This window comes from Sparus aurata, chromosome 13 (genome assembly GCF_900880675.1).
Source record: "Sparus aurata chromosome 13, fSpaAur1.1, whole genome shotgun sequence".
Classification (NCBI taxonomy): Eukaryota; Metazoa; Chordata; class Actinopteri; order Spariformes; family Sparidae; genus Sparus; species Sparus aurata.
In genome coordinates this window covers 17,955,263-17,969,212 of record NC_044199.1, presented here as the reverse complement: position 1 = coordinate 17,969,212, position 13,950 = coordinate 17,955,263, and the positions used below count along the sequence as shown (strand labels likewise).

Sequence of the window (13,950 nt, the reverse complement as noted above, 5' to 3'; positions counted from 1 at the left end):
TTTCTTGTCCAAAAGCACTATAGAGTCGTTTATTCACACTGTGTACTCACACATCAAAAAGGAAAGTCATCCTATTTTTGACCTTGTAGCACCCAGTGAAGACTGGAAAAATATTGAATGATATGTTATGTGGTGACATGTTTTTTTTCTCTTCACAGTGCCCCAGGTCCTCAAGAGCTGCACCGAGTTCATTGAGAAGCATGGTGTGGTGGACGGCATCTACCGCCTCTCTGGAATTGCTTCAAATATCCAGAAATTGCGGTAGGAGACACACACTGCCTATTTATTACAGTATTTGATTAAACTGTTTATCAGAATTTCCACTCTGTGCAGCCTCCTTCCACAGAAGTGTCCTTTGTCATAGGAGAAGTTCACATATCTCCCATATTAGCCCTCATCTAAAGGCTGATAACATATGAATTCAATCTAGTTAATTATTGCATCTGTAAAAGACTAGAAACACGTGATGTGCAGTGCAACAGTTGTTACTCAGCAATAGTTTTTGCTATCTAATGTCCTACCAGGAGAAGAAAATTGGCAGTCAGACAGTCAGAACACTTGTGGCGTTTAAAAAGCAACATGTGTGTTGTGGACATGTTAGATGTTATTGCTTTGTTCTGCCATGCTGTGAGATGTGTAAAAGTAATGCTGCCTGTACATGTAAATATATTTACATATATATGCCTGTTAATGTAAGGATGACCACATGCCAGGTTGTCATTTCCTTTTTAACAGTTTAAGAGTTTGATTTCCTCACTTAACTGCGTCCCTTGATTATCCAAATCCTGCCTCAATTACGTTTTATTGTGTTTGATGACCACATTTTAGCAAACCATATCTTTATACTGTATATCGACCAATATATCTGTCAGATATTATATTATTCCCTAATATTGGTGTCAGCATCAGCCCCCAAAAAATCAAGTATCAGGCCAGGCTCTACTCACTTATCACAGTAACATTAAGCTTTGTAAGTAGCGTCACATGTATTTGGGTTTTTTTGTTTTTTTGTATCTCAGGTCGAATAGAGTCCACCTACTGTAAATGCACTTAATCACCAGGTTATTCAGAGAAACCATGGGGGTTATTGGAGAACACATTCAAGGCATTGTTGTTAAGTGGTTGCTGTACACCACCAAGTGTACATGCAGATTATTCATTATTCATTTATTGTTAACAGTGTCAGAAGTTAACAAATATTTAAATGTTCAGCAGTAGAAACCAACTCATTTAGATTTTTTTGAGGCTACGTGGTGATTAGTGTAGTTTTAGTCTCAATGACTTTAGGTGTAAGGAAAACTTATAGACACTATTATGGACTTACAATACAACTTGACAAAAAACCATAGGCATAAGCATAGGCAGTTAAGGGAGGTGTTTCTGAGATAACAATTGATTTTAAGGACTAAAATTGTAGTTGTAGCTATAAATCCAGCCTCATCACAGTCAGTTAAATGAAACTAAACCTAGTTTTCAGGGTTCGAGTGTAAAGCCACATTTTAAAAATCTTTTGTTTTATGAAAGGAAAGACGTTTTATTATGTGTTATTTTCTATTTTTTGAAAAAAAATCAATGTAAATAAATTTTAACCACATAGGTGTTTTGGTCAAAGAACCTCGACCTGGGAGTTTTTTTTTTTTTTTTAGAAGTACTATAGCACATATAAATAATTGTTTCCGCTAAAACACTACTGGAATCCAAGTAGACTGATTTCATGTCTTGTGTCTACCTGTCAAACCAAAGCAATCATTCATTGGTGCATTTTTCTTCAGAGGCAGTCAGTTTGTTGACTCTGCCTTTGCCCTCTTTCTCTTTAATCAGGCATGAGTTTGACTCGGAGCAGATCCCCGACCTGACCAAAGATGTTTACATCCAGGACATCCACTGTGTTGGCTCGCTGTGTAAGCTCTACTTCAGAGAGCTGCCCAACCCCCTGCTCACCTACCAGCTCTACGAGAAATTCTCTGTAAGCAAAGCCTTCCCACACACCAGTTTTTATCTCTAATGTGTGGATACAAGTCTGCTAGCCACCTCAGTATTTTGCTTTTCAAATTATCTTGATTTTCTATGCTTACAAATCTCTCAGAGGAAACTGGTAGAATGACACTTAAAGTACTGATCTTGTATTTTTGCCAGCTCTCTATAAAAAAAAAAGAAAGAAAATTCCTCACATTTCACTTGTTGGAATTTCTCAAATTGATCTTACAGTTCTGAGTCACAGACACCCCTGAAATCATAGTATTAACTTGACACACCCTATCATTACATATGCAGCAAACCGCTCTGTGTGTGTGACTTGGAATGAAAACCCTCTCCAAGCACAACAGAGCCGTCCCTGAAGATGAAGTAAATGTTTGCTGGTTGTTATGGCAGCTGGGTGAGGGAGGGGTGTGTGGCTGTAGACTGATGTCCCCTCCATGCTCCATGCAGCGGCGTGAACCTGGGTGGACAAGTGAGATAGCTTAATGTTTGTACACTCACATCCCACCATTTATCTCCCCATCCCGCTTTGTTTTTTCACTCTGAAGGATGCAGTATCAGCAGCAACGGATGAAGAACGACTCATCAAAATCCATGATGTCATCCAGCAGCTTCCTCCGCCGCATTACAGGTCAGTGTAGAGGCACACTGTCCCCTATTGGCTGGTTCCGGAACTGCCAGATTACAGATGCACACTCATGTTGTGCAGTCACATAAATTGTCCGGGTAATGTTAAACTCAAAGGCATTCATAGTGCCACACTGCATTGAATGAAATCATTTAACTGGTCCCAACGACCTTTAGGTTGGTTCAGTTTACTTGATAGGGATCCCCATGAACACCTTTCCAAAAAAAACTTCACATTGTGGCCATACATAATAACAATTTAGATCAAAACACACTACAACACTACAAAGTAAACAGGACAAGAATAGAACACACATCCAGTCATAGTTGCTCAGTCATAATTGTGAGCAACTTAAAACTTATGTTTGTAGATAACTATGTGTTCACACATCTCATATATGAGATATGTTCATATATTCTCATCAACAAATGAAAAAGGAAATTATATATCACTAACATAACTTATATATATTTCATTAGTTCTGAGTATTCTATTTATGCAACAGCTTAGCACAAAACCTCTGATTGATTTTCTTCTTGCTTTTGGCCATGAAATATTTTTTTTCTGAAGTCATGTGTATCCAAACTGAAAGTAAATTAAGAGATTAAGTTAAATTCTTACACAAAATCTACAGAGTCCCTGTTGGTGATGATGAATTGAATTTCCATTTCTTTGTGAAAGCATCCAGTTTGCTAATTTCTAAATGACATTCCCTGGAGATTTGAGCACACAGTGAAATATTGATGTTCTGAAGAGGTAGCTCTATCATGGCCATTGGCTTGCACATCACTAGTGGGAGCCAATTAAGTCTGAATAAATGAATATTTGATTCGTAGGACCCTTGAGTTCCTCATGAGGCACCTTTCCCGGCTGGCAGCGTTCAGCTACATCACCAACATGCACAGCAAAAACCTAGCCATCGTCTGGGCACCCAACCTGCTGAGGTAAGATGCCACCCGCCTCCATAGACTGTTCTTTGTATGAATGTTTTTCATTGAAGTGAATGTAACTCATCACCTAAAGGCTGTCTTGAGACTTTCAGTAAGTTCCCTTTGATTTGAGTGACTTTTTATAACAAAGTACATCTCAGGATAATTCCAATTACCATCACAGTTTGACCTACATGTGGTTGAGCTTATGTGGGTGTTTTATACTACTCACAGTAACGATTTCTCAGACTTGAATCAGCCGTTATAATGGGCTCTGTGCAGCAGAAAGTACCCGATCATCTGCTTTAAATGAGTCATTCTGCCTGAATGGAAGAATTTAAGCAGCTGTTTTTGGGAGGCTGACAAACATCAGATGCTGGAAATCCATTTCAAAATAATTTAACACAAATAAAGTTAAATCACTCAACATAATCAGGTGGAGATTTTAATTCACTGCCTTTATATTTTACATTTCTTTAAAGATCTCTTAACCTTATCTCAAACCAAGCGTAATCCTTCCCTTTTCATTGTTGTTTGTCCATGATTGTTTCAGGTCTAAACAGATTGAATCTGCATGCTTCAGTGGCACTGCAGCCTTTATGGAAGTCCGAATCCAGTCAGTGGTGGTGGAGTTCATCCTCAACCATGTGGATGTTCTCTTCAGCACAAAACTCAGCACACTGATCCGAGAAGGAGCAGGTACATACAGGCAATAGTTAGATAAAACCCCTGCTTGAATTGTCATTCCACTACCCACTGTTGCGTCTGCTTGAGCAATAAACAGGGTTCTGCATCACCAGGTCACAACTCATTGTCGAGGCCCAAATCCCTGCTGGTGTCATCCCCCTCCACTAAACTGCTGAGTTTGGAAGAGGCCCAGGCCAGGACGCAGGCTCAGATCAACTCTCCAGTTACTGAGGACAGCAAGTACATTGAGGTGGGCGAAGGTCCGGCAGCCCTGCAGGGGAAGTTCCACACTGTCATTGAGTTTCCCACCGAGAGGTTTGTTTAATCCTATTTTCATTATAATGACAATTGACATAAGATCTAAATATGACACACTAATGGAGATATAGACATCCATCAGACAGTGCAGATCATCTGTAGATTTGGCGCAGAAAACGTGTTTCAATGTTAGTTAAATAATAGTCCTGGAATGTGTCTCCCTCTGCTGGTCACTGGTAAGACTGCACGCAGAGTCATATTACTTTTGCACTGGGAGGCCACTATCTCACAGGCCGGACCCTGCTGTGCCCTGTTTTTAGACTTGGGCAGATATCTTAGAAATGAAGATGAGCTGAGTTTAAACACATTGAGCTTACAGGGCAGATTCATGTTAATTTTGTCCTGCTGTCTAAGGACCAATGAGATTTGTCTATGAATAAGTCAAACTAACTGTACCCGGCCTGCTTGTCCGGCACCATTTTATTATCACAGGAAGAGGCCTCCTATTAAATCCAAGAAGTCTCCTGTGGGTAGTTGGCGTTCTTTCTTCAACCTAGGAAAGTCTTCCTCCATGTCGAAGCGCAAGCTTCACCGCAACCCCAGTGAGCCCAATGAACTGAAGGCCATGGCTCTTGCTGGTGAGTCAGACATCCATCTAGCACTGGAATAAAAAACAAAACAGCCATTTTTCTTTTGTATCACCTTAATTTTTATGTGACTAAAAAAAGCTGAATGTTGATACCTTTGAATTGATGTGTTTCAGGAGGCAGAGGAGACACGACAACATTAAGATCAGCCAAAAGTGAAGAGTCACTGAGTTCCCTGCATAATGTTGAAGGTAATCATCTGTGTCTTGCACTTCGTTTGACTCAGCACAGCAAGTTCAATCAGTCAGTGCTGCCCTCAGCATATTTCAAATGCTCTTTCTACATTGTAGCCTAGATTCATACATGAGGCCTTTGAAAATAGATAGTCTCTGATTATATTCTTTTCCTCCCTCAGGAGAATCCAAAGTGTACCGTCCTCGGCGGCCACGCTCCAGCAGTGATGCCCTGTCGGCCTCCTTCAATGGCGAGCTGCTGGACAGCCGACAGCACTGCAACTCCTATGACAACCTGGATGCCACAGAGGACAGCGACGGAGACGACGGGCCCATCTGTGTGCCTGCCCTCATCTCACCTCCCCGCTCAGCTGGTGAAGATGTGGACCTCAGCCCGCCGGACATTGGCATGGCCTCCTTGGACTTTGATCCCATGTCTTTCCAGTGCAGCCTCCCCGACAACTCCTACGCTTTCCCTCTAGATGACTCACCAGCTGGGGCCGAGGGCTCTATGTTAAAGAGGAGCCCTGGCAGCGTCTGTGGCAAGACCAATGGCTCCGATGTTATCTCTGCTGCCTTCCTCAGCAGCTTGACCTCCCCCTCCCTGTCCACAGACTTTAGCCGGGCTGCTGGAGAGAAGAAACTGACCACATCCTGTTCGTACACTGATAAACCCACACAGGCTGTGTCACCTATTAAATGTGGAAAGAGTTTGACACCATTTGCCACTTCAGAGCTTTTCTCTACAGAGATGCCTGACAAGAATACAGCTGGACAGGTTGTGTCTCCACAGCCATTATCTCCCCGTTCAGTAGCCAAGGACTCTCCTCCCCTGATGGGCAGTGTACTGCTGAGGGCAGCCGAGCCGTCGCTTAGTGAAGCATTCCAAATGGAGCTGCACTCGAAGCTGGCAGCCTTTGACAGTGTGGACAGTCATGAGCTGAAGGGAGACGACAGCGTACAGCAGGCACCAGCTGCCAGCAGCCACGAGCACCAGGGTAGGGAGCAGAGAATTACCTTTTTAAGGGTTTAAGTTTTTGAATGTTTCTGACTCCTCACTGTTATGTCTTCACAAGTAGATTACAAATACGGTGATGAATTACTTTCCTGGTTTGATTGAATTTCACCTTGAATAAATCTTTTCATATGATGCCTGAACACCACGCTTAACTTTTCCCCTCTTTTCCACTCTCGAAGCACCTTAAAACCAGCCTGCCTGCTTTCTTTATCTTTATTTTCTTTACCCGCTTTTGCTTATTCATTCTTCAACTACAGATCCCTTGTGTTTTTGTGTCCCTGCCAGGAGTCGTAGCTCCGGACTCTTCAAAGGACCTCACCCCTCGTTCCCTCAGCTCTACAGCTCCCAATACTGCCCCTCCGCCTCCCCCTCCTAAAAATGCTGCCCGTATGTTGGCCCTTGCCCTTGCCGAGTCGGCACAGCAGGTTTCAATTCAGTCTCAGTCCCGATCCTCTGAGCCCCCAACACCAATGTCCCCTTTGCAAACACAGCAGGTGTCCTCTAACATCCAGGACTCATTACATCCACTGGCCCAACATTTCCAGACCTACTCTGAGGAGGGAGCAGGCAGGAGAAGTTCCCCACCACCTAACAGCACTGCTCCAACCGTCATCCCAGCCCCATCTTATCCCCTCACCTCCAGTCCTACAATCAAGCAGCAGCCACTAGACTTAACCAGCACGATTATCAAGCTATCAGACAGTGCCAAGTCTTCTACAACTCCACCCGGTACACAGCCAGAAACGGACACCACTCCACCAGTCACTCCTCTTTACAAGTTTGCCCCGCTCTCAAGTTCAACCAGCCTGACTTCTCCAATCAGGAAATGTCCAGAAAGGCAGCAGCAGCCCGATCAGCCACCCACTCCAGCCACTACCCCCAGTGGCAGCTGCAAAGACACTGGAGTCATACCACAGCCTGTTCCTGAGGTAAGTGTTGTATCAGTTTCATATGTAGATAGGTACTTGTGAATTTAATTAAGAGTCATTATATTGTTACATAAAGCTGAAGTAAGCAGAATCCAGATTAATTAATTATTCATATGCAGGATGACATGAGTGACTGGGCATAAAGGAAGAGTTCAGCCCTCAGAAATTTGCTTATTTGCTCTCTTGCCTAGTTATCTGAGAAGATGGTTACCACGTGTTACTTGGTGAGCTTTAGACGAGCTGGAAGGTGGATTTTTTTTCTTTTGACACAGTCAAATTAGCTGTTTACAAGACTTTGAATACCTTATGCTGACCTAAGCTAAGTGTCTCCTGGTTTTAGCTACATGTTCAGTGTTCAGACATCAATCTTCTAATTTAAAGATGGCAGTTGGAATGCATCTTTCACAAGTGGACTGCTCTAAGTACAGGACTGTGTTACTGGCGCATTTGAGATCTGATCCTTCAGACCCAATTCGGAGGTGGCCACATTCTTTGAGCAGTTTGTAAACATATGTCACAGCAACTGAATGAAAATGGATTATTGTACACATGAAACCTGCTGTCTGATTTAGAGTTGGTTCACTATGATACAAATAACGTGTTTGTGCTGTCTTAGTTTCCAAGGTACTGCTTCAGCTGATTTCACCATTTACACTAAATTTATGAAAGAAAACAACATTTTATTAATGATAAATACGGCAAATTTTACAAATTCAGCCAACAGTAACCAGTATAGGCCACTACTTCCCTTGTGGTGAAAGTCTCAAGACTTCCTTATAAAATCATAGAATTTTGTGAGTTGTTGAGTTCAGAGTAACTTGATATATGTTGTGAAACCTTGCCTGCAACAAATTCTTATTTGTTTTGTGCCTTCTTGTAAATTCCTTAAATGTTATATGTGAAGTCAGTGGTGATTCAAGACATTTTTGGAGTTCTAATGCCAGCTGTGACATGACATACTTAAAGCTGTCTGCTTGTGATTGGATCAATGAGATGCTGCTACAGTTAGCTTTTTTTTTCATTAGTTGACAAGTGTCTGTTTCATTGTGTTTTTTCTTAGGTTAAATCTGAAGAGACTGCCCCACTCCCAAACCTTCCAAAACCATCGGAGCAGCCACCCCCAAAAATTAAAAAACCCAAAAGGCATGCTGTCTCACTACCCCAGCATCAAACACAATCTCAGCAGCAGAGCCAAGCTCTGACACAGCCTTGTCTTCCAACACAGCTTCAACCTCAGACACAACCTCAGACACAGCCTCATCCACAGCCTCATCCACAGCCTCATCCATACACGCAATCTCCGACACAGGGCCAACCCCAACCCCAACCCCCACCTCAGCCCCCCTCGAAGGCCAGCGCAAGAGTGGCCCCCAGCTCTGCTGAGCCTGTTGAGAAGCCTTGGGAGGCCATAAAGCCAGTACAGCCCTGTACAGAGTCTGCAAAGTTCCATGACTCATATGGACCAGGACCTGCACCTGCACCTCCAGCCCCTCCTGTCCGCACCATAGAGAGCAAACTGGCCACAGCAGCACTCAGCCAAAGTGAAGCCTCTTACCACATCTTGGGTGAAGGTCCTGTACCTGGCCATCTGGAGGATGCTCTGCCTCACCATCCTCTTTCTCCTCGTAAATCTTCCACACACCAGCCAGCCTTCCTGTACCATGCTAAAGGAGAGCCAGTCTTAATTGAGCCTCCAGGAGCTCCATACTACCACCAGAGGCCTGTTCCTTTGGGCCCGCAGTCCATGCCACACCACTACCGGCCAGACAGCGTGCCCCCACACCTCTCCTTCGTGTCCAAATCTGAGCCTCAGATACCTTACAGTGCCCGAGTAGACAACAGATACAGCACTTTAGGCCCCAGGTCCTACCACCACTCTATAAAGTCTAGAGGAAACACCCGCAGTGTGTACGTGTCCCCGGGACCAGGGCATCAGGGTTATAGCCATGACCGAACCCATGGCTATCCCACCATCCGCAGAGTGCACTCCCTTCATGTTCCTTCCACTATCCGCACAGTGCCCATCCAAAGGACTGAAGTTCCTCCAGATGATGATATGTTCTTCTACCACCGGCCCATGTATCCGTGTAAAGCCTACCAGCAGCCACCCACGCAGCAGTCCTCACAGGCAGACTACCACGTCACCCAGCTGCAGCCTTACTTTGAGAATGGACGGGTTCAGTATCGTTACAGCCCATACTCCGGTTCAAGCCCTTTGGAGGCGCCTTACTATGACATTGACCCTTACGGCACCATCCGAGTTCGGCACTTTCACTCCTTTGGCCGCGAACCGGGAGCTGTTGCTGGTCGACCGGGTGGAAAGGCCGCTGGGTACCACTACCTTGCTCGCCATGTGCTCCCACCAGGGAAGGAGCACAGTTTTGTGAGCAGGGACATGCCCCCTGGTCATGGGACCAAGGAAGCTGCTGCTTACCTCTCTTGGGACCCAGAGGAGTCGGAAAGGCTCCGCATGCACTCCATCCGCAGGGAGAGCAGAGCGAGACAGAAGATCAAAGGCCCTGTCCTCTCTCAGTATGACAATGTGGGCTTGTTTGCACCAGCAGATATATCAGGCTATGAAACCCTGCATCTGCGCAGTAAATCTGACCCAGGTAAAGCTGTGCTGGTTGCAGCCGACAGCAAAGACGGCCGCTACCTCCCCAGACATATGGTGTCAGACCCTGACGTCCTCATGTACATGGAAACTGACAAGCATGTCCAGGGCAGCGCAGGGGCTGACAAGTCAGATGGGCTGGCCAAACAAAGCAGTTCCAAGAAATGCCAATCCTCTCACTCCCTTCCAGCGACTCTGAGCCACAGTCTCTCCCATCAGCAGGAGAGCGGCCGACATGAGGCCAAGTATGAGACTGGAGAGGACAAGCAGACTGGAGACAGCAGCAGGTCCAAACACTGGCAGCAGGAGTATCCCAACAAAAGGAACTTCCAACCACGTTACGAGTGTCCTGATTCCGACCACCACCAGAGTAAAGTGAAAACATCAAGCGGCTACCACAATACAGACGACCAGCCCTCAGCCCCCCGGGAACAACCCACCCGCTCCAAACCAGAGCGATCACACAGCGTCCGAGAGCAGCAGCAGCAGCAGCAGCAACAACAGCAGCAGCAGCACTACAGCCAGGGTAAGCCTGAGCTGGACAGAGACTACTCATATCAGAAGCCTGGCACTAAACCAACACAATCCCACTATGATAACTTGGACGATTACCACCCAGTACCTCAGCCTCAGGCCCCTGCTCAAAAACGTGGAGGCTCCGGCTCGTATCCTGCCCCAGGATTCACAGCGAGCAACAGAGCATACTCCACAGCACTGGGCCAGGGAGCCTTTATCCAGACTGACCTGGCCATGCAGAGGCCGGAGACAGAGATCCGTACAGAATGAAGCATTTAGGGGGGAAGTGTGTAAAATTATCTTTAGCTATGTAGAAGAAAGACTGTTGAGCTATGGTTGAGCAGCCTCTGCAGGACAGTGGACTGTCGTATCACCAATATTTTTGCTCCTCTGTATTTTTAATGAATTGTAAAAATTGTAAGACTTTTTACAGAAAGACCTGAATGTACCTGAAATTATTGTCCAAGAGGTCATATTATTGTGATTGATTGAGACAATAGCAGTCATAAATGTATATGATATGAAAGACGTAAGGTACTTTTACAGAATCCACAAAATGTAAAATATATAAACATATATATGTGTGTATATGTATATATACACATATATATGAATAGGATCACTAGTAAAAAGGGATTTTTAGTTGTATTTTGTTTTTCATTTTAGGTGTGGCGCTGGGTATAAGCATCAACTGGGATTTAGGTTTGCATTTTAGAAATGCATGCACTCTCTTATCTCTTACAGAACAGTTCTGTGTACTTCATGATCCATTGTGTTTTATCCTGGATGTTACAGCACAAGTTATCGAAGGAAGATACATGTAGGTCATCACATCCTCCCTCTGCTAATATACACAAGTAGGCGGTACGGTGTGTCCATGTTTGTCTTGAAGAATCTGACTGGGTGTGAGGTTTGTCGAGGATCTGCAATGGGTAACTTTGAGTTAATATAGTGGTTATCAATGTTTAATTTTCTCTGTGACTGTGCCATTTTATGTAACTTTGCTATAAACAGATTTCAGTGACTTCTGATGGAATGTTTTGGTACTTGTTTGTTCTTCATTGGAAGAGGGACCAAACAACTTTGGCACAGTTGTTGCACATATGGGATAAAGAGGTGAAGATGGATGAATGCCTGTTGTACCTTTATAGATGTGTAAGCAGAAGTGTAAGAGGTTATTTTTATTTCCTTTTTTTCCATCACATTCACGGTACTTTCATGAACTGGACTGACTGAATAAAGCTGAAAACATTGTCGTCTCAAACAACGTGGTAAAGAACATGTTGCCGCTGATTTTGTGGGAAAAACGACGTGGTGATGAGCCTTGAATTTTGTTCCTACAGACCATATTTTGTTTACAGTCAGTCGTTCCCATCATCATAATGCACAAACATTGTGATAACTAGATTTAAGATCACTTTTGATGATTCTTGACAGTTCAGGGTTGACAGGTGACTACTGGGGTTACTTGGTTTTGTATCGCCTCACTGGTTCTGATTTAAAACAATGAGGGAGGGAAATGTTTTTTTAAGATGTCTGGGGGCCATTTATTTTCAGGCTGGAAATCAATGTATAGTACATCCATCTGATAATACACAACATGCCCTTCTGGTTCAACATGATGTATGGATTACAGTATGTTTCAGATATGTCCAAATCCAGGTTGTACTCTGTAACTGTTTGACTTCTATAACGCTTGCAGGTGTTGCTCCTCTTGCCTTATCTAAAGCCTCTACCTTTTCAGAAGGGGCATTAAATTAAGGCACCATGTACTTGAATGTGAAAACACTCTTGTCTCAAACTAGAGCTATCTAAAGTTAGATATGAAATAAATAAAACTGTTCAGGAATAGCTATAATCCATGTCTTTTAATATCTGCGTGATGTTACTAATGCACCTCCGCTTGGTTAAGTCTGTTAAATCCTTGAGGAAGGACAGAAATAAAAACGACTAAATTTAGTTTAGGAGACAGGAGCACAAAATGGTGCAAGAAGTAGTCATGAAGTGTAACATTTAAGGTATTGCGTAATAGCTGTTTATTTTCAACTATGTAAAGACTCTTTTTCATCTCACAAGCAGCTGTATTAGTGACCTCGAGAGGGATGGAGAGAGATGGCAGGACAAGGAGGCAGGAGCATTCTGGTTATTTTGCTACGAGGGGGCTGGGGTTGCCCTCCACATGGAGGAAAAAAATAGACTGGCTTTAGAATACGTAAAATTGGATCCATAAAGGTTTTATGAAGGAAATACAGTTGCCACATTGATCAGGAATCAAGGATACATCCGTGTGTTTTGGTGAGTGAAAGTTCATTTTAAGTTTACTTTTACACATTTACCAGAAAACTCCACAGGAAAACACCCTCTGACCAGATGTTCTAATAACATTGGGAAAGTGTGCTGAAGCATCTTTCTGTGTATAAGCTAGGATCTCTTTTGTACAGGTTGTACACTCAATTGCTATGAACCTTTTCAATTCAGAACATAGCACTGAAACAGCCCTTACCAAAATTACAAATGAGCCTCCTACATGCCGATGACACCCAGCTTTAGCTCACCTCATAGGCCCTGTCTGCCACTGTCTGCTCCACACTTACAACCTGGCTAACATATGTCAAAAACTGTGTTATGTAAAACATAACTGCTATGAATCTGAAAGCACAGACACCGGCCTGAAAGCCCTCACCTCTGTTTACTGCTACTGTAGAGACTCATTCATGTTTTCATCACATCGGCATCCTCAAAGACACCAAAGTCTCAATAAACTTGTTCAAAATCTCCGTTCATCCACACCCGCTCCAGCCACCGCGACCTCCGTCAACTCTATTTCCTTCTAAACTCACCTTTTTACAAATTGCTTTCCGTACATTCGAGTACCTTTACAGTGTAGATGCCGCATTACGGCCAAGAGATGAGAGTTGCCGTATTTTAACCAGATGGTCCTAAACGATGCCACCATTTAAGTAAACATCCACCATGCTGAGAAGTCCTTGAACAGGACACTGAACTCCTGCCTGCACCAGGGCTGTTAAGCTCCCTGTGAGGAAAAGTAAGAAGAAAAAAATCTCAAGAGATCAATTAAATTCATTATTACTTCAACTAAATGTATTTTGGTGGAATCCTTTGAGGAAATAAATGATTCATGATATCCTGTTGGGCTAACTGTGGGGAGACATCTAAGAGCCATTTCACTTAATGTATATTATTGCCAACAGGTTAGAGGATAATTTGACTTTCAGTGTTTTAAGACTTTCACTGGTGCTTCACGTTGCAAATAAATGTTTCATGTTCACCCTTCATGAGGACCAGAAGCGAGGGAGGTGGGATCAAAGAATAAAATCTCAGACCAAGTAAATTAAATTGAAACTTTTCATCCTACATCTGACACGGTACAATGCTGCAATATGGCAATACAGTATTATGGCAAATGCTCAAGAGTAGGCATTTGTTATGGGCTGCTTAAAGCACAATCATTTGGAATTTAGATGTTTTAGTTTTCACTGATTCCCTTTTATTTTGATCAACTAGATGTTGCCTGGAGAATCTAAGGCCTGCATCTGAAGCAGAAGCCTAA

The 13,950-nt window shown here is 43.6% G+C and overlaps 1 protein-coding gene across 6 annotated transcripts in view; it reads left to right on the top strand.

Annotated features, from left to right (window-relative positions):
- Positions 1–12,237, top strand: part of arhgap32b (Rho GTPase activating protein 32b) — a 127,882-nt gene extending 115,645 nt beyond the window's left edge. For all 6 annotated transcript variants that reach the window (XM_030437072.1, XM_030437074.1, XM_030437073.1 and 3 more), the window contains 11 exons: positions 159–261; positions 1,822–1,966; positions 2,529–2,611; positions 3,445–3,552; positions 4,091–4,236; positions 4,338–4,539; positions 4,975–5,120; positions 5,246–5,320; positions 5,485–6,300; positions 6,606–7,249; positions 8,310–12,237. In XM_030437072.1, the coding sequence (XP_030292932.1) occupies positions 159–261; positions 1,822–1,966; positions 2,529–2,611; positions 3,445–3,552; positions 4,091–4,236; positions 4,338–4,539; positions 4,975–5,120; positions 5,246–5,320; positions 5,485–6,300; positions 6,606–7,249; positions 8,310–10,649 (4,808 nt within the window). In that variant the 3' untranslated portion in view covers positions 10,650–12,237. The remainder of the gene's footprint in view (positions 1–158; positions 262–1,821; positions 1,967–2,528; positions 2,612–3,444; positions 3,553–4,090; positions 4,237–4,337; positions 4,540–4,974; positions 5,121–5,245; positions 5,321–5,484; positions 6,301–6,605; positions 7,250–8,309) is intronic.
- The last annotated feature ends 1,713 nt before the right edge of the window (positions 12,238–13,950 follow it).